The sequence below is a fragment of the Hakea prostrata genome, chromosome 3, assembly GCF_041222555.1.
Source record: "Hakea prostrata isolate BN-2017 chromosome 3, UWA_Hpros_2, whole genome shotgun sequence".
NCBI lineage: Eukaryota > Viridiplantae > Streptophyta > Magnoliopsida > Proteales > Proteaceae > Hakea > Hakea prostrata.
Genome location: NC_142602.1, coordinates 22,013,689 through 22,040,094, shown reverse-complemented (window position 1 = coordinate 22,040,094; position 26,406 = coordinate 22,013,689). Strand labels below are relative to the sequence as shown.

General features: G+C 36.1%; 1 protein-coding gene across 1 annotated transcript; it reads right to left on the bottom strand.

The window, feature by feature from the left end:
* Positions 1-17,578: 17,578 nt before the first annotated feature.
* LOC149021587 (myb-related protein 308-like) lies at positions 17,579-19,049 on the bottom strand. The gene is made up of 3 exons (XM_089147143.1): positions 18,904-19,049; positions 18,687-18,816; positions 17,579-18,600 (listed from the first exon to the last, which is right to left on the bottom strand). Exons 1-3 carry the CDS (start codon positions 19,034-19,036, stop codon positions 17,901-17,903), a joined length of 963 nt encoding a protein of 320 aa, XP_089003269.1. The 5' UTR covers positions 19,037-19,049; the 3' UTR covers positions 17,579-17,900.
* Positions 19,050-26,406: the final 7,357 nt, after the last annotated feature.

Genomic DNA, 26,406 nt, shown 5'->3' with positions numbered 1-26,406 from the left:
TCCCAGTCAAGGTTCGTAGTAAGAACTGCAAATGCCATCTCAGGAGTTCCTTGGCTTTTAATGGATTTTTGGACTTCCCTGTACGTTGATGTACTTGTAAAACTCATGACACATGCATATTTTTAATTAGCAGATTCCCACCCTGGTCCATGAAAACCCATGCATGGCTCATAGTTACTATGTACATTAGAGTATTTGGCTCCCCTCCTTACTTGAAGGAAATCTCTCAATGGTTGTTATATATGATTCAACTATGTATATATTCTAATACATGCAAGGGTAAAATAAAAAAATAATGATTAGAAGCGAGAACATGTTCTGCTTAGATATTTACGGTGTTTGACATACCAACATGTTTTGCTTCATATAGCTGTGGATAAAATTAAAAAAGTACTACTATGCACAGAAAGACGATTAAAATGGAAATCTCTCGACATCCCAAAAATTAAAGTATCATAAGCTCTCACTCACACCTAGAACCGGAAAAAACCCCCAAATCTTATGGTTATGCTTTATAAAGGAACAATGAGGCATATAAAAGATACCCCAACTGGTAATGGGTCGACTCCTCTGCTTCCATCAAAGATCTTCAGGAACAACCACCAAAGTAGATTACTGGGAGTCAATCTTCGAGTACCAAAATTTGAGGTACACGTCTCAACATTTTTTTTAGACTACCGAGTGATGTTAGCATCTACATTCCTTCCCATACTAGCAGTATTGGAAACCCTCTCTTAGGAAAATGTATTTCACTCTAAATTTTGCATGTATTTAGTTGTTATATCTACCACTAGATCAACATTATCTCAAGACGGATGAATAAAAACCACAAAATCTTTTTTTTTTTTTTTTTTGGGAAAACAAAGACTTTATTTAATTAACTGAAATTCCCGCGAGCTCTTACACATTAAAGAGTCAGAGTAAAATCCAAGACAAAATATATTCCACTATCGGGTATATATGTTTAGCTTTGATAGACTAGAATAGTAGTTCATCAAGGGATTGCTGCTTAATTTCGGATTTAGTCCAACTTGAGTATCTTGTCATGGACTAGCGGGCATTGCTTCCTACATGGCTACACACGTTACTTGTTCATTTGTTTTGAGGTATAGATCTACAATGGGTATTTCTTAAAGATTCTCTGGATCTTCATGATATGTCACCTTCAATCCCAACACTTATCCAAAACTCATATGTATCGCTCAAGTGGTAAATGTAGAGCTGGTAAAATGTGGTTGAGGTTATTTGAATAATTAAAAAAAAAAACCCAAATAGATCATCAAAGGATTCATTTGACTGGCAATAACCATCACATCTTAATAAAGAGGTCACAAATTTGGCTTTAAGGATATACATGTACTATCCGAAATATATATAAAATGTACCCTACAGAAATGAACCCAAAAAATTTCATGTGTCATCCACGTAATTGAGAAAATTATAACTAATTCTTACGGAGCTGCAACAACTATCAACTATACAGGGATGCGTTTGGATATCTGTATATTAATAAAACAAAATGTATATATAATTTATTGTATTTCATTTTTTTCTTAAAATATTTAGAACAAATCGCGGTATATCAGTGCTTTAAAGTCTCTATCTTAAGCATGGTACCCGATATACGGCGAAAAATTGCCATGTAACTGGGGGTCGACATGAAACCCCTCAGCGACATGAAACCAACAATAAGTCGGCGATATATCGCCGACGATCGAATAGTCGAGAGATCACCACCATTCTTCCAGCTATGGTGTAAACTTCCGAGAGCAAAACATAGATTTGTTTCCTCTCTCTTTCTTCAGATCTGAGGGAAAATATCAGAATAGAAAAACAAGTAAGAGTTTGATCGATTCCCAAGCATGTACATAGCCGCGACCGGCAACCGCTGACCTCGAGACTCGTCTTGTGCCGCAACGGAAGGGTTCTCGACCTCTTCAACAAATCCTCCATTGCAATCGGGGCAGACTATGGTATCTCGAGTTCTCGACCCCAAACCCTGCCCAGGCCATATATTGATTCTCTCTACGACGCCCAGTAGGGGTTGTGGAACCTCAGAAGAAAAAAACCAACATTTCGATGAGAAAGACACCAACTTATCCCTAAATTTTAGAGCTTTCACGCTTCTCAGATCGTTGAGGATATTGTTCGGCGCGAAGGCGATTATCAAAAATTTTAAATAAATAAATAAATAAGACAACACGGAACGGAACTGCAGAGACTCGCCATTTCACTCTGCCGTTCGACTCGGTGTTAACCTTGCACCAAAAAATCGGGCAACATGTTGCCTGTGTTGTCCAGGGTCCGACACGGCGACATGTCGGACCGTGATCTTAAGGTACCACTGCAATTTGCTGAAATATTTACTATTTTTTCTCTTTTCCAAAAGGAAAAGAAAAGAATTACACGTTATCAATCTAAAAAATGACCATTTTTGTCTGTACATTATGGCCTTAATAAATTCAAACCAAATAGTTAAAAAAAGAGAAGAAGCTTCTGATTTCGAAAGCTCTCAACTTGATCGAGCTAGCTTTATTCGATTAACAGTGTTGCTTCAATTTTAAGTTATTCAGAGTACCAACTTGCATCAAATTTATACCATTGAATTCACATGGTTCGCTCCTTAACCAGGAAAACATATTTGTCGGATTCTCTATCTATCTATCTAGTTTTTGTACGTTAGGAACATTGTGGGGTCGATTTTAATTGACCTCACGAGTCTATTATGCATCAAATTCTCCATGGCTCTCTCTACCTAGCTAGCTATCAATGATATGAATGATGATCGCTTTACCGTTAGGTAATATCAATGTGTTCTCTTGACATTTGTGAACCAATAAAGACGTGTCACACACACACACTCCTATTTGTTAGGTTCAGGTGGAGCCCATAATACCAAAAGACATAGTAATTATTTTCTCTTTTCTTATCATTATGCAGAAGCAAAAATCATTACATTGAAAGAGAGTGCAACTATAAATTTCAGATTATCTAATGGTAACTATTATAATATAATTATATGAAAACATAGTCTTCAATCTTACAGTATTATCTAAACAGAACAACTCTACTATCTTATATAAAACTTTAAAATTTAACCCTTAAAATGAGATAAGTTAAACTATTGGATTATAATATCCTTATCATTGCCTTGGGTCTACCTATTAAAGGGGAAAAAAATTAAAGTATAGAAGTTCAAATGATATTATAACACAACCATATAACAATTACTAAATAACATGAGGATAAAAGTCATCATATATGCCAAAACAAAACATTCCTTTGTATAAAATATATGTTAGGGAAAAATATATGTAACATATCTTTGTTTTTTAAATTCTTTCACATATTTTCGTCTTTGTTACTCTTGTATTAATGGTCTTAAATCTAGGCCAATTTAGAAGATGTACATTTTTTTTTACCATCTGAAGTGATTAATGTATTTTACAATCGTAGTGACATCTTTTTCTTTCCACCAAAGTGGTCTCATTTTTTGGGCACAAGGCTATGTACACCTTGTAGATCATGCATCATCATTGGCACAAACTCAATTTTTTCACATTGCTCTGTCCACGAGGGTTGTGCTCGTCTATTGTGTTTTATTCCGTTTTAATGTTACAGTTAAATTTTATATTAAATCATTTAAGATGCAAGAATAATAATAAATGTATAAATAAATCCATTGAATTGTCAAATTATAGGCAAATTCTAAAACACATGTAGGTATACAATCATGTCCAAAGTATGTGTTAATCTAGCGCACATCATGTCAAGAATCAATGGGGCCCATAGGATATGAATCAATCATGAGCATAACATGCGAATCAATTAGGTGCACAATAATTAGATGCAAAATCCCACAAATAAAATAATATTGTGAGATCAGAATGCACATAATCTTGCAAGTGACCATAACATGAGTTGGTCATAATATTCAATGTCTTTGAAAATCGAGTGATATTTATTTAGTGTAATACCTTGGGGTCATTAATGGGAAAAGAAACTTTCTCTCTCTCTTTAAGATATTTTACAATATATTTTAAATTCATTTAATTTTCACATTTAGCATAAGGATGACACTTCACCCACCTTAAAGATAAAGATTATAGTTTATTAATTTTATTTAAATAGTCATTTAATTATATTATGACACCTCATCCCCTATTTGCTTCTCCTTTGCTTCCCCACCTCCCACTTCTCCTATGGAGGTGGAAGTGGGAGAGGAGAGAGAAGGCCATATCATGTTATTTATTGATCCAGCAGGAAGTTTGAGTCACTCAACACAATGGACTGGACTCCCTTTGAAATCAACTCTGACAGAAGACTAGGTAGACGGAAAGACCCATTCTCCATCCCGTATAAACTCAACAACTCTATTTTTAAAGTTTCAAAAAAGACCCTCCCAACTGTGTACTCTTCAGTACGTTTACCAAAAAAAAAGCTGTGCACTCTTCATCACAGAGAAGGAACCCAACCATCTGTCAGTCCAGAAGTTAACATTTTCAATGCAAAACTTTACACCTAAGTATCCTGTAGGAATAGAGGCAACTTCTACTTGCAATGCTTCCTTCACCTGTCTCTTCCTGCTCTCTACATTGGAGCCAAAGAATATTTTGCTCTTCTCCAAATTTACATATTGTCAAAACCTAATAATAGAGAAAGTTTTTTTATTTTTTATTTTTTTATATTTTTTTATATATTTTTTATTTTGTATAAAGGCGCTTTTTATATATAGGGATAGGGAATTACATATGCCGTCGGTAGGAGTTTAACCCATGACCTCTCCATTGAAAAGTCAGGTTCCTAATCATCCTACTACTCCTCCATTGGCGTAATAGAGAAAGTTTGCCATATCAGCAGATATGGCGTAATAGAGAAAGTTTGCCATGCAAATATGGCGAAACTTGTCTAGAGACTTAGCTCCTTCCACTTTAGGAATCAAAGTAATAAAACTATTATTAATGCCCTTTGGGATGCATCTAGAAGCAAAGAAATATAACACTCTAACTAACAATCATTCCCGATAACATCTCAACAAGTGCGAAAAAATAATCCCGAATAACCATCAAGCTCAAGGGAACTCTATGGATCAAGATCCCACACTGCTTGCTTTACCTCATCAATTGATGGCAAAGCATCAAGCAACAACCTATCCTCATTAGTCAAAAAAGAAGGGATCACATGTAAGAGCCCAGGAAAGTCCGATTAATCCACGTTCTTATGAAAATTCTCACAAAAAGATGCAACATAATTAGCAAGAGATGATTGACTTGACATTGTAGTACTATACACCTTTTGCAAAGTGTGAATTTTTGCCTTCACTCTCCTAATCTTCTCATTCAAGTGAAAAAAACTTCGTGTTCCTATCACCCTTTGAGATCCTACGAACATGAGCTTTCTGCTTCCATAATTTTTCAGGCTGAGCTGACACCTTAAGAAATTTTGTTTTGGCATCTGCCTCCCTGACAAACAACTCATCTAACATCCTTGCTAGTGGATTTCTTCGTGGACAACAACAAGCTTCTTTTCTACTTCCATCACAACCACATTTAAATTTGTAAAGTGAGTTTAGACCAATCATTCAATGCACCTTTCAACATCTTCAATTTCCTGCAAAAACTAAAGAGAGGTTCACCACCCTGATGCATGCAAATTCCAAGCAGCCTCAACAAAAGAAAGAAAAATCTTATCATCAACCCAAAAGTTCTGAAACTAAAAGGGTATATTCACATTCCTCTCCCCCACCTCACAACACACCAAAATAGGGTAGTGGTGAGAAGCCACTTCATAAATAACCTCCTAATGACAACCCCCAAGCAAGTCTAGCCATAAGTTATTACATAAACTCCTATCGAACACCACCATCACATGCCCTCTTCAGTGGTTATTAGACCAAGTAAATCTCCTCCCTGACGATGACATGCCACCAACTCACACTGATCCACCCAACCCTGAAACTCTACAGCTAAAGTAGCATTAAAATGACCTATACCCCTTTTTACAAAAGAGAAAAGAGTGGCATTGAAGTCCCCCAAAACAAAGCAAGGTCTCTCACTTGATATAACTGACTGCAAATCCCTCCATAAAACACGTCTATTCACTCAAAACAATTTACATGCACACATTCAACACCTAATGTTAAATCATTCTATTTCATCTCTAAAGCAATAAACTAATTAGAAGATGCCAAAACTATTGGGCGAGCAATTTCTTGTCGCCATAACACCCAAAGGTTAGACAGCTCTTCCGCCCGATAATATCACTAAAATAATCCAAACGGATAAGAATATAAAGAGAGCACTGTTTACCTCAACCACGGGCTCCACAATACATAGAACTTCAGGCCTATGTTGTTGTAGCAACCTCCCCAATGCCCTACCAGCTACCTTTTCCGTGTCCCACAAATATTCCAATAGAAAATCTTCATGAAGCAGAAACAAAGCAAGTTGAATCCTCTACATCTCTAGCCAAGTCAGCCCCATCAACTATATGTTGGTCTCTTAATAGGAGAGCCTCATCCACGGCCTGAAAAGCAAGGTGAGCTGCTTCCAATTTGCGCTCAAGCTGTCCCAACTTCTTTCGGTGCCACGACTCAACCCCTTGGACTCATAACAAACCCCAGCACCTCAACAACAATCCTCTTTTCAAACCCCTGTGATTGTGTTTCCACCTTGGCAGCAACATGTATAGATGGTTCTTTCAAAGGCTGTGACAATTCCACCACAATATATTTGATAAAAACCGATATATTAGAATCATGTTAATAACAAATTGCTAATGATATTGTCTTCTTTTTGGGTAGTGTATTGTTTTCTCTTCGTCGACTAGGGAATGGGAGGACTGGGATATTCTTTTTATTTTTTTTTTGGAAAAAATGAAACTTACGTTAATAAAATACAAATAAAATTACAGGTTTACGTCCTAAAATACCAACGATCACACCGCTCTTCTTCAGAGAGATCTGCAAGTTGGTCCGATAGACTTCGCCACGGTTTTCTTGAATGAGATTTGTAAGTTGGTCCGACAAACTTTGCCACGGCTCTTCTTCTTGAATGAGATTTGTAGGTTGGTTTGTTGGAATTCTCAGAAAATTGTTGGGTCCGTGACAAGATTGCAATTGAAGATTCTGTGAACTAGTATGATCGGTTCAGACTTAAGGCCCGGCCCCACACGGTTTCTTCTCCTGCAGGAAAAGCTGTGCTAGTTTGGAAGGATACGGATGCCTTAAAAAAAGAAATGTCTTGGCTGATTGGTGGTATTTGACTTCACTCACAATGATTTTTTTCTTCTTTTGGGTTGGGGGGGGAGTGGGGGGTAAACAAAAACAATGAAATTCACGGACCTGAGATTTCATCAGGTAGTTTTTGGATAAAGAGACTCTCCTTTTGTTTTTTCATTTCTAGGCAAGGAGAAATGTCTCTTAATAGGTTCCTGTTCTTGGAAAAACAATGATCATGTGCTGTAATTGATGACTTCGAAGTATTACCAAAAAAAAAATGATAACCTCGAAGAATAGTTTATGGATGAGGTGACCAAGGGTATTCTTATATTCATTCAGTAATGATGCTGCTGGCTACACATATATATACATGCCAATTCTACTGTAACCTCCATCTTAGGCTTGGAAATCTTTTTCTACTATTTAATATTGGGGTGCCAATAAAACCTTGACGATTGAAACTAATAAACTCCGCCTTGAATCTCAGTCAAGCTAAGCTTTGACTTATCAATCCAAATAGCAGTTCCGGGTTACAAATAATTAGCATCGTCGAGGTTGGAAATTCTTCTTCTTCTCCGCCCATTTTTTTCTTTTCTTTTTTAAAGAATTGGTAGTTTTACACTGGGGAGCAGGACCATTACATATACCATAGGAAGTGTCAAAACTCGTGGTCTTTTCACTAAGAGGTGCCGGTTATTATTAATGATACAGGTGTCAATGAGCTAGGTTGGGCCGACCGATCCTTGAACCCTAACCCACCCTAGAGACTGATATTAAAACCCAAGCTCCACCCAACCCTATCAGAATTTTAAAATTCCTACCCCTAACTACTCAATCCTGGTAGGGCTTGACCCAACCTGGCCCACCCTGATTATTCCTTACCTGACTCTTGGGAAAGAAAATGAATAATCTGCTAACTACTGCAATCGAAGCCAAGACTTTCTAGATGAGGGGTGATGGTCTTACCATAATCAACATTGCTATTATTTTTATGTATACAACATAACTTAACCTATATAACTAACATATATAGGGTCAGGTTGGCTTGATCCAGCCCCATCAAGGCTGATTATTTTTCTATCCCAAGCCCGCCCTTTGGATTGAAAAAATTGGGTTGAGATTGGGCCAAGCTTAGGGCAGGTTTGGACTAGGCCGGGTCAACAAGGTTTTATTGACATCCCTAGTTGACAAGCAACCCTGCGGGCTAGGATGATAAGAAATTATTCTTCTTTGTTATTTATAATTTTTTCAAATCCATCACATCTTTTAACCTCTTCCGTCTCGAAGGCTAGGCTATTGGGGTCTAGGTCTTTTACTTGAATAATTGAACCTTGCCAACACAAGGTTAGTCGATTGGTAAGACCCAAACTCTTATTGAAGAGATTGTGAATTCTAACTCTTGCGGACGGCATATATAATATCCCGATCTCCTATATATATAAAATTGCTTGTTATGAAAAGGAAAAAGGAAAAAGAATAATAATAATAACTGAACCCATGTTTGGAAAGCCCATCATATCAACATCTTCAGCCCAAAAAATTAAATGTATTGGCCATGGCCATGGCCAGTGTCTCATGGACCAACAGTGTGGGTGTTATTAGTGTTACATATATGGAAAGCCTATCTTTTTGAACAATGTTACACAAATGATGGGTATCATCATCCTTCTTTGGCTGCCTTTGTTGCAAATTCTGTAGGAGACTCTTCAACATAAAACTGAACAAAGCCCCTCATCTATCCTCTCTTGCAAGCCCTAGCTCTTTCTTAAATTTGTAACACTGGTCTTTCATCCGGCTAAAGACTTCTGTTATGGTTTAGATTAAGCCCATGGATAGGCCCAAGGTTGAAGACATCATAGGCTCAGAAGTTGGATGGGTGTACAGCTGCCCATCTAGCCCTTGGCTGCAGGTGCAGCCACTGCACTGAAGCAAAACAAAACTGCACATATTTAACAACATTTCACCTGAAGACATCATACAATCACTACAGCAGAGCACACAAAGCTGAAGAGAGGAAGAGAGAGAAAAAAATACCAGGAACCAAGCCAAGCCCAGGTCTATGGAAACCAGTTCGAAGAAGGCTGCAGATTAAGGTTCGTATACCAAGATTTTCACAGGGTACAAAAGAGATGGAGGATGATGGCATAAGAGCAGCAACAACATAGTCCATTTGTTTGGAGGGTACATCTGGATAAGACGACCCAGATATCAATGCTGGAAACTGGCTCGCAGTACTTGAGTGAACAACTTCATGTGTATACGCACCAGAAGAAGAAGAAGATGGTGATAATAATGATGGCAAACGGGTATATTCATTCGTGTCTAAGTCCAAGATCTCGTATTGCTTTTTGCATCACCAGAAGATCATTATCACAAAAGACGTGGAAGTGAGCTTGGAATCCTCGTGGAATTCCTGAGTTTGTGGAGGCTGATAATTCAAAGACGATATTGGGTCACAAGGATAGCCTTCCAGCACCATAGTGGGTGTCACTCCAAGAGAGTTTACATTGAGAAATTCAGGTTTGAAATCTCCGTTGTTGTTGTTGAAACTTTGAAGCATTGATATCGGATTTGGAAGTTGAAAATATCCTTGTTGAGGATTGATGAGGTTGTCCAGCATTGGCAACGCACCCTCGTTGAGACAAGACCAGGATGGTGGCTTGAAATAGTAGGAACGGTGGGCAGTTCAGACACAGCATCAGAGAAGAGATTCTTCTTTATGTTCGAGTTCCAGAAGTTTTTGACTTCATTATCACTTCTTCCTTGCAGGTACTTCGCTATCTGAGACCACCTGTACACCAAATGAGGAGAAAGAAAAGTTTTACGTGGTTGGGCCCCAATATATAGAAGTTACGTCCACAGTAAGAAAATCCTCGGCTCATTAAATTACCGATGAGAGTATTTGATTATATAAACTTGGACGGTCTTGTCTTGAGTTCTAAAAAGTTACGTGATGAAACGTACTATGAAGCTACCTGTTGCCAAGAATTCTATGGAGTTCTATGATAATGGATATCTCTTCTCTAGAGAAGCTGCCTCGTTTGAAGTCAGGCCTAAGGTAATTAGCCACACAAATCCGGTGTTTCTATTATAACTCACTTCTTCGATGTTGTTAAGAGGAAGAAGAACCCTTTGGGAGCTCCGTCTTTGTTAAGACTTCAATCAATTTCTTCTTACAAAGGGCATCTCCATGTTAGACCTTTGCATTCTCTCTGTGCTTCTTGATCATCTGCGATGCCATTAATATCTCACTAAAAGCTCTGGTTTTTTCGCGAACTCCATAAATGCTAATCTAGGGCTTGTGAAATGAGAGATTAATGTCACGTAGACTCAGGGGTTTCGTTTTGTAAATTTTGAAAATATATAACCCTCGAATGTAAAACGAGCTAGAAAAATATAATTACAACTAAAACCCGCTTTTTTATTTTATATCGTTCGATTTCTTTCTAAATACATGGCAAAATCCAGACCATTGGTAGTAGCCTGCAACTGTTATAACAAATGAAAATTCACTTAATACTAGTTCGTTCACTTTCAGAGAAAAATGATAATAATAAAAAAAAAAAAAAAAAGAAACTTGACAATCAAACAATCTAGAACAAGGTAAAAATATCAACTAATTGATCATCAGTGAAAATAAGTTACATATAAAAATTATTGTTTGTAACCAATGTGAATACACTAACATGAATCCATACAAACCAAATAATTAAAAATGGCACATTACATATAGACCCCCCTAATTTCGAATCAATTACATCTACTACCCTTGGAGGAAAAAATCAATTAGAAATGCCCCTGCTGTTTAAGTGTTGGGATTAAATGATGATGTCATTGGTTAACAAATATATTAAATACCCATTTTACCCTTCTTTCTTCTAGTGTCCTTAAAGGGCAAATTACATATAGACTCCAGATTTCAAATCAATTACATCTACTACTCCTGAAAAACAATCAATTACAAATGCCCCTCTATTGTTAAGTATTGGGGTTAAATGATAATGTATTACACAAACCTTTACTATGTTTTAGAATTTACATCTAAGGGTGTGGGTGCTCTATTCAGCAATACATGATGTCCTTGCATAACTTATTGAAGTATTTCCCATACAATTGGTTCTTTTTTATATCACAAGCTCTCACAAACCTATTACGTTGAAGCATTAGCATGCATAATTTCTTACAGGGCGTGGGAGCTAAAAGTAGATGTAATTGATTTGAAATTCAGGGGGTCTATATGTAATTTTTTTAAATGGCATTAGAAAAAATGGGTATGTAATATATTTGTTAACCAATGACACCATCATTTAACTGCAACACTTAATAGCAAGGGGGCATTTGTAATTAATATATTTTTTTTAAGGATAGTAGATGTAATTGATTCGGAATCTAGACGGTCTATATGTAATTTACCCAACTAAGAAAGCACAAAAATCATGAGGATTCCCTACTAGTTATAGTTTTCTTTCTTCATTGAGTTTGGTTCGATTGATATAGGCTTTATGCTTCAGAATTTATGCTAATGGAGTCTGTCAAAATAAGATTCCATAATCATCTCCTCCCATAAAAGGAAAACAAATATTAGAATGTGTTTACTACAATTCCCATACATAACTTTTAACGTGTAAAATTCTTTTTATTTTCTTGGGTTTTTAGGGGTTGGAAGGGGGGGGTTATTCGCTTTGTTTTTTACAAATCTTTCACCTACTTACGAGTTAGAATTTTTTATTTGTGAGCATAGACGATTGTGCTTTCTTCACACTTTTGCATCATATAATAGAAGGGAGGACTAGCTTTGGTCAACTTTGTCAATACTCAAAGATGGGTCCTTATTCCTAATATATGGTAGAGAGATGTGAAGTGAGCATCATCTTCTATGCTTATGAGTAAAGAATCTAGACTCCCTAGCTACTATTGTAATTTTAAACACTGAAGAAATTATGATTAAAAACAAAATAGGTTAACACATCAGAGTGTTTCGATGTTGCTTTACACATTGACTAACATGATGTGTTGTATTCATGGAGAAGCTATAAATCTTTTCACTACACATAAGACAAGAACAAGACTAATTATGATAAAGGAATCCAAAGAACACTCAAAAAAGGTGTTTTTCACTTGAAGCTCTGAGTCAAAAATCCCAAATCTCACTGTAACTTTGTAAGAAAACAATAAATCATATAAATAACCCTCTAAAACGTGTAAAAAAAATAAGCCTATTGCTCTGCTTCAATTACAAATTTAAACAAATTGGTCATTCAGGTCGCCACCAATATATATTGAAGTGTGTTTATCTTCGAACAAGATATAAGAATTTGAAATATGCATAATGTTGCACCGAAATTTGACCCTTTGAGTGAACCATGATTGAGTTTTATAGAATGTTTTGGAACTAGTTCACAAAATAGAGAGATGAGTGAGGGAATTAGCAACCATTGTCTCAAGTTAATTAATGGTGTGACCATTGCTGCTGATTCTTGGGAACCCCAATGACATGTCTTTAACTCAAAATAAAGTTTAGCAGTAAAAAAGTGCATTCCCCATGATAAAAGAAAATAAATTTTATATTATTATTTTAATTTTCAATTATAATTTTTTTTGGAGACATGGCTCCATATGTAAATTGTTGTTATTTGTGAATCAAGGAACAAAATATTCCATCAAAGCTATTATTTCAGAAGTGAGACCAGACAGATTAATTGCTGGCAAAAATTGAAGGGAGACGAGGAGAGCATAGACAAGAAAGCTTCAGCTAGATATTCTTGTAGTGCACAGCTACAGACAAGAAAGCTTTTGGGCTTTCGCATTCTCATTATATACATACGATCCCAAGCAGTCAAGTGGGTAGGAATATTAATTCTCTTATTGCTGGCTATGTAAGCTAGCTTGGAATCCTTTTGATGAGAACACCCAGAGATAGAACGTTGGAATAATAGTTCAATAATTTTCCAAATTTTGAACCAATCTACATCTTAGCATTGATAGCCATATGCCTAGGTTGAGAAATAAATCAAATAATTGACCTATCGACCACAAGATATATTCGTTTGAAAAACAAGTGACCTATCTACCACAAGATATATTCGATTAGAAAGGCTAGCAGCCTAACTTCCCAAACCTATCTTGCATGCATGAGTCCATTCAAGGTACGAATTCAATCAATTATATATAATTTCAATTACTTCTTTGTTTCCGGTTATAACAATCTCATATAATTTTAATTACATATTTGTAATTGATTAAAGTAAAATTTGTTGGGTTTCAAACTTTCAATTTTTTTTTCTTTTTCTTTCAATAAATAATAATTATAATTATATTAGAAAGAAATGCAAATATTATCTTATAATTTATTTTCTAATTTATAAATTTATATAATCAACTTTACTTTATAATTTCAATTAATCTTTGTTTTCAATTATAATAACTTTACATAATTTCAAGTACATCTTGGTTTTTTTTTTTTTTGTAATAAAAAGAATTTTATTTATTCAAATGAAAATTTCTAAGAATCTTACACATAAGAGAATCAAAGAGTAGGACCCAAGATAAAAAAGAAGGTGGGGAATGCTGATACACAAACCAATCTTGGGATAATGCTTCAATTACATCTTTGTTTCCCGTTATAACAACTTTTCATAATTTCAATTATGTCTTTGTTTCTAATTATAATTCTAATCAATCTTATCTCTAGTGTTAGGTTTTCATTAAAACTTCAATCAATCTTATTAGTTTCTAATTATACATTTTAAATTTTTAATAAATTTCATCTTATGTTATATATTTTGGTCAATCAACCTTATCTTTTACCCTAATTTTGTACATAAATGACAAAAAAAAAAAAAATTAAAAATTGTCTGTAAAGAACATTTTGTGTCTTCTTCTCCCAGAACAGCAAAATATCACTAAGTATTCGCCAAAAAATCCTACCTTGGGTCTATCTCAGCCAGAGAATTTCTCATTAATTTCCTTGACCACATAAAGACAAGATGGGTCTTGGGTTTAAGGCTCAAGCTAGCCTAGCCCAGAAAGACAGGATGGGCTTGGCCATCCTAGAGTGATAAGTGATCTAATAAACCCTAAAATTGAACATATCATGTCACCTGCTGTTAAGTAGATCGTCATCTTCGCTCAACCCAATCAAGGCTGGTGCCACGTTAAGCTTGGAAAAACTTTTCTATAGGCAATAATATTGTCGTTCTTCAATGTCATCAAGATATCTTTGATTTTATACGATATGGACAGAGCTAACAGCTTGACTTTCTTGGCCAAAATTCGAACAGAATCACATCATGGTGATGAAGAAATTCTTTCTTTGATAGGAGGTGACAAAAAATGTCGACCTTTTTAGTTGCCAATGGTGATAGAATGTGGTTCAGGTGATTTTAAGGACTGTTTACCAAGCTTCCGGCTTCCATACGGTAAACACCCCGGTCTTAATGCCTACCCCTCCTCCAAAAAAATGATAAAAAAAGGGGTTTTATTAAGTCGGGGATGGGGATATTAATATGCTTCAGCGAGTGTCGAACCCACGTCCTCTTCACTTAGAGATGTTGGTTTCAACCACCAGAACAATTCTGCGTTGGCAACTCATATTGTCCTTATAATTGATGGTTTTCACATATCCTATTCAGTCTTAGTTCAGTCGTTGAACCCCAAAATGACATGTCAGAATCCTCCATCACAGGAGGTAAAGGATTGTGTCTTCTTAAATTTTTTTATCACTCATTTAGAAAAAAAGTTTATTTTTGAATACTGACAAAGTAGATTATTAATAGATTTTTATTAGGTCGAACCATTCATTTTCTTTTGAATGGAGGACACATGTCTATCAATTAAATTAAAATTTATTTATTCTAAATTTTACCTCAATTTGTTCTTTATCAAAAAAAAAAAAAAAAAAAATGATCCATTGATAAAATTCTGATTATAGTTGTGTTTCCTTTTTAAAGATATGATAGAAAGACATGGAAATGACACAATTCTTTGTGGTGAAAAAAAAAATACAAATGACAATGACAGAAAGTAATTATTTGTTAACCTTTTATTTATTATGATTGCTCACTTTCTTTGACATCATTGATGAACAAGTGAACAACCAACCCAAATAGATGTTTGAAAAAACCGTCAGTGAAGTCCCAAAACATGCTGATGAGTTTTGGAGATTTCATAATTATTGTTTCCTTGGGATTTAACAGAGAAAACACATGGATGTCCTAAAACAGTTTAATGAGTGGTAGATCTCATAGTTATCATTTCCTTGGAATTTCACAGAGGAGACACCAAAGCCACGTGGAGTGCATGGCATCTCCCAATAATAGAAGAAATTATTTGTTCAAATCTTACGGATTGGGGATGTTGACACTCATTTACGTAATACAATAAGAACCAACTTTACAGGGATACAATAACGGGGACATAGAGGTCATGATGTCACCTTTACATCAATGTTTTGGTCCATTCTTTTTTAACATATACTTTATGTTTTAGTGTTGAAATGTTTAAGATCTTTATTATGTAATGTTATTTTAATATATTTTTCCTTCTTTTATACATATAGGGTTTTTATCTTGAAAACTCTAGCCCATTGTCAGAAAGTGAAGAGTTAAACGTTTGATTTATATATAGAAAGCAATATATGTTATTAATCTTTTGAGGTTAAAGATCGCATTTGTGTAGTGAAACACAAACCCAGTTAATTACAACCTTAATTCGACTAAGCCATCAGATATATAATCTATATATTAATATTCATTAATTGTGTCTATGACTTGGGGCGTGGGTTGTGAATCATGGGTCATGGACCTTGATTTGGAACATCCTTAATTTGTTGGGTTGAAGTAAGAAGGTGGTAATAGAAGGGGTATCTTTTCATATGGAGGTGACCTTACTATTACATGTTTTGGAGTCTATATATCCCAGAAATGAGCTCCTTTATTTTGGTTGATTTTCTTTCTTCTCTCTTTCGTTTCAAGCAGTGAATACAACTTGGAGGGGCACTTGAAGGGACCATTATTCGGATGCAATCTTAATTGTTAGGGACTAATTGATCTTCGAGATGAAAATGCATTTTCAACATGTATTGCATAATTTAGGGTGTTTAAAGACCTTAAATAAATTACAGACAATTTATATGTTTCAGTTCCGATATATTTATGATTGCAGTTTTAGAAGTGCTCATTTAAAATCCTTAATAATTTAGTGAATTTTCATATTTGCTTTTATTTTTGTTCTTTGGCATGTTATGGTTTTATTAAATTTTGTTTCCCAATATTTTGTGATGATTTTATAAATCTAATACGAACCTCAAAAGCCTAAGACAAAAGGATTTAAAGGCCAAAGGAATTAGGTCCTGTTTGATCGTTTCCATATGAAAAAAGCTAAATAGATTAACATCTACTATATAACACATGCTTAGAAGCAGCTTGCTGCTACAGTTGAATAAAGCTTACAGTCCCTGATTTGTGCTATATGGGTACCAAATATGTCTTCACCCCGAAAATGTTACTTCAGGTGTAGTTAGGTTGTTTTCACTGCTTAACAAAAAGACAACAGGGGGAAAGAGAAAGAGATAGAGATAGAGAGGAATAAAAAAAAATTCTTTGTCAAAAATAAGTTTATATAGAGCCCAAAGGTTGTGGGTGAAAGGATAAGGTCACCTCCCTTTGTGAGGATACCTAACTATTCAGCTCAACACCCTACAAGAAGATATCTATTCTGTTGACTACTGCATCTCTAATGACATCATCATACTTTCATCCATCAGTGGCCCTTCGCTAATGGAGAGTCGGTGGAATGATTGAGAAGCTTATTTTTCAATAGAGAGGTGGTACCGGGAAAAAAAAAAATTAAATATGCATGGAATAGAGAGCAGAGGTGGCCCAAAATCCACCAGAACAATTATATGGCTTCATCATTATTCATAAACATAAGAAGAGACGACCAAAATAGAACTACTTGCTAGGTCTTACTCCTAAGAGTAGCTGCAGGCTTTGGAGGGTGGGAGGTCTTCTTCCCACTATTAATTCTCGGCATTATCAAGGGTGATTGCTTAGATCTCACGGTGGTTCCTTGAAGCAATGGAAGTAATCGTGCTACTTATAAATCATGTCCTTATTCAAAAACATCCAAGATAACCTAACGATACGGGTGATGATAAGATAAGCAAAATCTTAAGTGAAAAGTTTTCCCCGACTGAAGCATGTTTAAGAGATTCCTCCCCACGCTTGTTCAGGAACCCTAAACCCTGAAACCGCTCCCTCCCCCACCAACCCCCAGAAAATAGAAAAATCAAGTCTCTCGCTTAATGGATGGAACAAAATAACCCCAAAGAAACTCACTCAAATGAAGATAATATCCTGCAATAAAATTAGAAAACTAACCATTATAAAATTTATTACCAAGTACAAGCAGTGGAAACAACTAGAGTAATACTGGGAATGCATGCATGAGACCATTTAGGATGACACAATCTCTGCAACTTTCTAATAGAAGAAACAAGAAAGCTCGTATAGCTATATATATGGTCTCCAAATATATATGGATCAAGAGAACATATATACCACACCATCATCAAAGAGCACGACTAAATTAGGACTTCTCATGTAATACATGCATCTTCTATTAAGAACTGTGAGCCTGTCTATAGATAGTTTTAATTGAGAGAGGAAAGCCAAGCCAAGCTCTATGGAATCCAGCTTGAAGAAAGTTGAAGATTAGGGTTCATATATAGAAGTCCAGATGTTGCAGAAGAAGACGAGGATGATGGCATGTGAGTAGCAGCAATATAATCCACTTGGTTGGTTGGTATACATGGGTAAGACAATCCAGATGTCAAACTTGCAAGGTCAGCAGTGCCCGGGTGATCAACTTCATGTTTAGCACCAGAAGGAGATGCGGATGATAATGATGGCAAACCAGTACATTCATTCATCTCCAGGTCCAAAGGCATCTTAGGCATCGTCATAGGATCACTATCACTGAAAGCTGTGGAAGTGAGCTTGCAATCCACTATGGTGTAACCTAGCAGAGGATCCACACTACATTCCTGAGTTCCAATAGGTTGAGATACATTCTGCAGCATCATGGGTGTCATCCCAAGATAATTTAGTTCAGGTTGGAAATCACTACTGTTGGAACTTTGAAATACTGAAATTGTATTGGGAAGTTGAAAATGTTCTTGTTGGGTATCCATGAGGAAGTCAGGGTTGAAAGTCACTGGCAACATAGCCTCATTGAAACCAAAAGGGAGGTTGGAGATATCATGAATGGTGGCCAATTGAGGAACAGCAGGAGAGAAGAGATTCTTCTTTATGCTTGAGTTCCAGAAATTCTTGACCTCATTGTCAGTTCTTCCTGGTAGGTGCTTGGCTATCTGAGACCATCTGTACAATAACATGCAAATTCATCAGTTCTACATATCGATGTGATTCTGAAAAAGATGAAGATGGCAATGGATCATAGTGCTTACCTGTTACCAAGAACTCTATGGAGTTTGAGTATCAGAGATACCTCTTCCAGAGAGAAGTTTCCACGTTTTAAGTCAGGTCTAAGGTAATTAATCCATCTTAATCTGCAACTCTTACCACATCTTTGCAAACCTGAACCATTGATCGACAAGATAAAAGTTATCATCATGAGAAATATCATTCATAAATCAATGATATACCATTAGGTTTTAGTGTTACCTGCAAGCCTAGGAACCGAGCTCCAGCAACCATGGCCATAGGTTGAGATGTAATTGAAGAGTTTCTCATCTTCCTCAGGTGACCACAGTCCCCTCCTCACCTGCTGTCTGTTGCAGCATGAGTGACGACCCATTCTCTCTCTCTCTCTCTCTGCTAAGTGTCTGTGAAGGCTTTCTCAGAAGTTCCTTGCCTTTTAACGGCATTACAGAGAGTACCGTGGATCACATTATGGTAGTCAGGTAAAATTAATGAGGCCCACATAACAAAAGATTCATATGTGATTGGTCTATGATTGCCTCAATCACTAAAGTGACGATTTACAAATTATGAACTCTTAATTTTCTTGAATTGCAGAGGGGACAGATCTGAAACAAGTTTCCCCCACTAATATCAAAAGAAATGGCCCCATTCTGTTGCCAAGTCTAATACCAACTTGTCCTTCTAAGATTCTTCTAGTACAACACATGGTACCTCTGCAGAGAATGTGGTAAAAACTACTGCAAGAATTCTATGAGGGAGATACAGAATAGAACCGACATCCACAGATTCCTAAGCCCAGCTCTGCAGAACGTATTTATGTTCAAATCACTTTGCATTTTTCATTTCATAAATATCCCCATTCCTAAATAAGTGATTAAGAAAATAAGTGATTTGACTCACAGGATTGCACTCAGCTATAATATACGTGCAACAGAACCGAAATACTAGTAGTGTTAAGTAAGTGAACCCATGATCTCCATATGGGATTTGTGCTATACTCTAACAAGTAGGATTGTCCAAAATATGGTCAATGAAACAGATTTGAGGCAGTTGATAGACAAACATCCTAATTTAAATCTTAAGAGGCGTTATTGTTCTCCATCTCCAAGTTCATCACTCATCAGTACATGGCTACAGGAGCTAGCACTTTGGTAGAGTGGTAGTCACTAAAGTTTCATTCTTTTTTTTTTCCTGTTAAGTCACAGTCAAGCTTTGGGGTGGGGTGGGGGGGGGGGGGGGGGGTGTAAACCAACATTCATTCAAGTGAAATAGACAAACCAACAAACAAGTCAATCAACCCTATTCAGCTAGGTGACCGCCTTCCTAGCCAAGAAGTCAGCACAACTGTTAATCTCCCTTATAGAAAAAGAAAAAGAACATCCAAAAAACTTACAGGCTAGGAAATTAATATCCCCAACTGCATTACTAATGTTGAATGGGACATCCGCTTCCCCTTTAACATAACTCACCAAGGACTTGCAATCTACCTCAACTTCCACCCAATCGAAGCCTTCAATGAGATACTGCAATAGGCCTTCTCTCAATGCCAATGACTCACCTTCCATCGCCTCAGAAAACTCCGCCGGCATAGACACCACTGCTAGCGGCTCATCCCTAATATTTCTAACTATAAAACCGAGACCCGGACCCAGCCGGGCTGAACCCGCCCGCTCCCCTTTCACCACGGGGGTGGCGGGGAGCTTGCCCCCGTTGGTTTTGGCCCACTAAGATTAGCTAATGATTTACAAATTATGAACTCTTAATTTTCTTGAACTCTTCCCCCCTAATATCAAAAGTGCTTGAATCTATGGCAATGGTGAAGAGAGAGAGAGAGACATTTGAGAGGCAAGAGAGAGATTCATGTAAGAGAGAGACCAAGGTTTACGTGGTTCGGTAGAATGTAACCTACGTCCACAGGAGAGTTTGATATGTTTCCACTATGTTAATGAGTTGTGTATATAGCTTCTTACATAGAGTTAGAGTCCTTGTTCATCAGTCTTCTAGGACTCTTACAGTTGTCATCATGTAGATTCCCTATGCTACAATTTTGTAGAGTTTGGATTTACATGAAGATAAAAATTTGAGATTACATAAAATATTAACCATGGATTTGTAGAAATTGTAACTTACTTCAAACTCTTCTTTGGTTCGGTTAGAGTCATTGTGAGTATCATTTGTAGAATCCATCTTGAGTGAAGTAGTATAAGTTTGATCCACTTTGGACTTCTTAGGAGCAACCCTAGCCTCATAAACCTAAGAGGAAATTGCGGCTAGGGTTTTGGGTGGTTTGCCAAAAATATCCCTAATACGCCCCGCAAACTCAAGGGAGGTGAAGTGACCTTGGGGTAGGGCGACAGAGTATTGAAACACTGAGTCGAGAGTGGCTTGGTAAAGATGTCAGGCAGTTGATCATTATTTAGATAAAAAAATGAATCTAAAGATCCCCTTTGACAACTTTATCATGAATAAAGTGAAAGTCAATTCCCACATATTTGGTATAAGTATGGAAAACAAGGTTTGCAGTGAGATAGGTTGCACCAATGTTATCATATCAAAGGACTGTCGCATCAGCCAGAAACACATGTAGCTCATGTAGGAGAGAGATTGGAGCCAAGTGAGCTCGGCAGCGGCATTAGCTAAGGCTCTATATTTAGACTATGTACTGGAGTGGGCCACTGTGGTTTGCTTGCGAAAGCTCCAAGAGACAATGTTGGTTCCAAAAAATATAGCATAACCACTGCTAGACTTACAACTGTTAGGGCAACCAGCCCAGTTAGCATTAGAAAAGGTTGTTAACGTCACATTGGTGGATTTATTAATGACAATGCCATGAGAGATAGTACCCTTTAAGTACTGGAGAATCCTTTTGACAGTAGATTAGTGATCAAGAGTTGTACTCTGCATAAATTGACACACTTTGATGATGGCAGACTAAATGTCAGGTCTAGTCATAATAGCATACTGTAGAGCCTTAAGTTGTGTTGTGTGGTGTGTGGGAGTTTATATGTGTGGTAGGAAGGTCTAGAGTTGGAAAGAACACTTCTCCTCTAGAACTCTCCCTTTGGAGAGGTGTATAGTAAGGGCAAGACTCATTACAAATTACATCCATGGATACAATGGTTTTCTTAGGAAGAGGATAAGAATATTTGTGCCCTTTCTAAGTAGAAAAATACTTTAGAAATATACAGCATAGGCTGTGGGGAGCTAACTTACTTTGGTAGCCTATGATTCTAACATAACACACACATCCAAAACCTTTGGGAAAATAAAAAAGGAAGAGTCTCCCAGGAGAATGTCATTAGAATATTAAATCAAGTATCATGCTGGGCATCTTATTCGTAAGATAAGAAGCAGTGAGAATAACATCATTCTAGTGTTGATTAGGGACATTCATAGCAATCATAATAGAATAGGCTATTTCTAATAGATATCGGTCCTTCCTTTGGCAACCGCATCTTAGGCACCCGTATCAACACAAATGATCTGATGTATTATACCAAAGTCAAAGTGATATCTCTAAAAGTCACCATCAATATACTCTGTGCCATTGTCATTGCTAAAGATTTTTGTAGTGGCATTAATTGAGTTTAATCATATTATGGAAATCACAAAAAAATCAGAAAACCTTTTTTTTTTTAAAAGATAAATCCATGCAAAACAAGAGTGACAAACAATAAAGTAACGAAGTATTTATGGCTCCGTAATAGACACATGTGGCAAGGGCCCCACACATCAGTATGAATTACCACAAAAGAAATAGATTTTCTGTTATAAAGAGAGGGTAAATAAATAGAATGAGTCTGCTCACAAAAAAAAAATCGTTCTTATTTAAAAAAACTAAATCAAGAAATACTTTCTTAAGAGTTCCTAGAGGGAGGTGACCTAGCCTATGATGTCATTGATGAAGGTTTGACTGAATGGACCTCATGAAGAGATGTAGCTAGAGTAGAAGTAGATCTTCTAATCGACTCTACCAGATAAAGCCCATTGTCTAGTTTATCACGTCCAATCTCCTTCCCTATTACCAGATCTTGGAAGACACAATAGGATATCAAAAATATCACTTTACAATTATAAGACTATTGATAGAGTACAAATTAGTAAAGAAAGAAGGAACATGTAAAACATTAGACAAAAAAAGTGATGGAGAATGCAAAATAATCCCTTTTCCAGCAATGGAAGTATAAGAGTCATTAGCAATTCAAACTTTAACTTTCTCAAAAGTTGGAGAATAACGTTAGAAAAAAGAGGATTAACCTACATATGATTTGTGGTTCCTGTATCAATGATCCAAAGAGTAAAAACCAAAGAGACATGGAAGCTTGTAAAAGTTTTACCTGAAGTATCAAGGTAGAAGTTGGTATGGGTAGTAGAGGAAGCAATTAAAGAGGTTACACCAACAATAAAAGACTATAGAATACGTTGCAAAGTAGCTAATTCCTCATGTGAAAAATCAATATCTGCAGAGGGTGTTGTGGGAACAATCTTCAAAAGATTAGCCTTGTTTTCTCCCCTTCTTTGTGTCATTTTTTGCTCAAAGTTAGCAAACTTTCCATGAAACTTCAACAGTTGGCCTTGGTATGATATGGTTTGTGACAGTACTCATAGTTGACAATTTTATTGATCAAATTAGATTTAGTGCTAACAAAGTGTAGGATTGATTTCTCCACAATAGGAGCATGAAGTATGGCTACGATTTTTTTACACTAAACAAGTGCATAAGGCTCTTCTAGTATAGAAAAGGGAGAACGACTCAACACTTATACCTTGATCTAATCATACTCCACATTCAAACTGGCCAAAAAATCATATACCAAATCCTATCAACGTGCATCCTATAATTAGCCACATCATCTGGATTAGTAGGTTGATAATTCCTATAATGATCCAAATCTTGCCAAAGTGATCATAACTTAGCATAATATCAGGCCACAATCAGTTTCTTTTGGGTAGTCCTATGAAGCTTTTCTGTAGCTCATAAACTTGTGCATCATTCCCCAACTGTCCATATATTTCTATAATAGCTTTGAGCTATGGCATCAAATAATAGGTATCCAGGGACAATATTTGGATTCATGGAGTTTAAAAGGAACGACATAACAAGAGAATCATCCGAGATCCATTTATCCTGAGAAAAATATGTAGTGGTAGGTTTGATAGTGGTGTCCTTAATATATCCAACAAGTCCTCTTCTGGCAATATTCAAGTATACAAATCCGAGACCAGATCAAATAATTTTTTCCATCAAATCTTACTGAAAGAGGAAGAAGAGTGGGATAATATTCAGCGCAAGTGGGAGCAGTAGTACCTTCTATGGTTGCCATGATTTCAGAAAACTTTCTATTGTTCTTAAATCTTCACCCTTTTGAGACAATTGAAGTGAATAGCCTGACCACCCAAATAAATCTAAGGATTTGTAGGATTCATAGGATAAGGGACATATAATTATTTTTTATTATTTATTTATTTTTCTAATGGTCGTTGGGTCAAAAGGAGAAACCAGATGTCAATGGGTTCATTGGTTTGATTGGGTCTAGTTCATTGGGTCAGGGTTTGGTTAGATAGGGGGTTTAAGTGATGGGGTTCAATCGGTGATTTTAAAGGAAGCAGAAGAAGGCGATAGAGGAGGAAGGTAGACGCAGATCAAGGTCAATGGGCAATAGCAGGGCGATAGGTGTTCTTTCCTCCTTTTTATTTCCTTTTCTTTTTCTTGGTGTGATGGTTCTAGTTGAGGCAATGAAGACGACGGGATCTCTACAACGATCAGGCGAAGTAGACGATGGGATTTCTACGATTGGCTTCTGGTGAAAAAGAAGATGTGATGGAGTGCAACCAGGGGTGGAGTCAGAGTTAAACATTGGGGGGAGCAAATAATAAAGTTTGGATCACCTCCCCGTCGAGCGAGCACAAACGCCTTTTCACCGCACATATTGTGTGGGCCCATGTGAGACCCACTTTTGAATTATTTTATCATATTTGGATGTGAAGTCCACAATAAAAATATAAAAATATAGAAAAACTAATAGGAGAATTAAAATATAGATAACACAATTATAGGTAAGTTATTAAAAATATATTGAAATAAAGCACAACAACTAAAATTGTACGATTAGATTTGCTAAAAGTTAAAACTTAAAAAAAAAAAAAGAAAGAAAGAAAGTAGGGGAGAAATTGTGATAGAAATTGTAAAAGAAAATATAGGTTTGAAGTCTATTGACTAAATATGGGGAAATAATTAGTTTCCATAAATTAAGTAGAAAAGATAGGTTTTCTAAAAACAATAAGAGTTAGATTTTTTTTTCAGTTAGTTCAATTACTTCAATAATTCTTTTTTTTTTAAATAGAACTATTACTTCAATACAACTATAAAAATATACAATGTTGGAAAAAAATGGAGAGAGAGAGAGATAAATTGAGGGAAAAAAAGAAGAAGAGAGAATACCTATTATTTAAATAATTAGTTCTATACAATGTTAGGAAAAACAATTACTTCAGTAATTAAACTGGAAAAAAATATATTCAATTGATTGGTTCAAGCTTTTGTAGTTTTCTAAGATTTTTTTGAAAAGAATACCAAAAAAAACAAGAGACAGAGAGGAGAGAGAGTGTGTGTTTGTGAATACCCGATAATGATAGAGATGATTTAGGAAAACTCCAACGCCTGCTAGTGTTTTCAAACTAACTTCCTAAGCCGTTTGTGAGAGGTGTGAGGTAAAAAGAAAGAAAAAATACAGAATAAAATAATAGACTTAGGAGAGAATAAATTGGAATGAAAATATGAGAGAATAAATAGGGAGAAATTTATGGATCATGAGTTAGTTTTTAGTTAGGATTTAACTTTTTATTCATTGAAAGTAGGGTTTTAATGGTAACAATTAGATAATGATTAAGAATGATATCTAGACCTATTATCTTTACCTTAAAATTTTATTTTTAATATGCGTTGGGGGGCATAGCCCCCCTTGTGGCTCCACCTATGAATGCAGCAATAAGTTGGTTTTAGTTGCAAATGTAGTAGCAGTGGTCATGAATCTTCGTCAGTGAGAGAGAGAATCGATCAGCGTTAATGGAGGATCTTCTTTAGGTGGAATTGATTCGTCCATTTTCCCCCTCTTCTCTTTTTTTTCCCCTTTTCTAATCAATCTTTGGCTCGAATTCCATTTTGAGAAAGACAATTGTGATAGAATGGTTTAGATTGATCAATGTAATTCCAAGCTCTTTATTTACAATATATTAATAAAATGAAAAGAAAACTATTACATAAATACAGTTATAGGACAACAAGAAATAAAAAACTACATGAACCAAAATTCCTAATATAGTTGAACTCTTAATAGAACTCAACCAACAGCCTATTTACTGGTCTTGCACTGACATATTCTCCAAAGAAAATACATTATTCTTACGACAATCAAGTATTGGTTCACAAAATCCTGTTAACCCATCACCCAACATATTACATATAAGTCAAAGAATTTCAAATGTGCATTGACATTATCATAACATACAAAGAGGACATGCCCTTTTTGTACGAAGAGACCAAGATCGTCATGGGCACAAAGAGTACAAGAAAATAATCGAGAAGGAATCAGATTCCATTCTTTGTCTCTCTCTCTCTACCTCTCTAGAGTCTCTCCTCTTTGTCCACCGCCCATCACGTATATGGGTTTGAACTAGATGCATTTCACCACCAGCAACATGTGGAACCCTCTCCCTTTCATTAGAGTTTTGACCCTCCCTTCA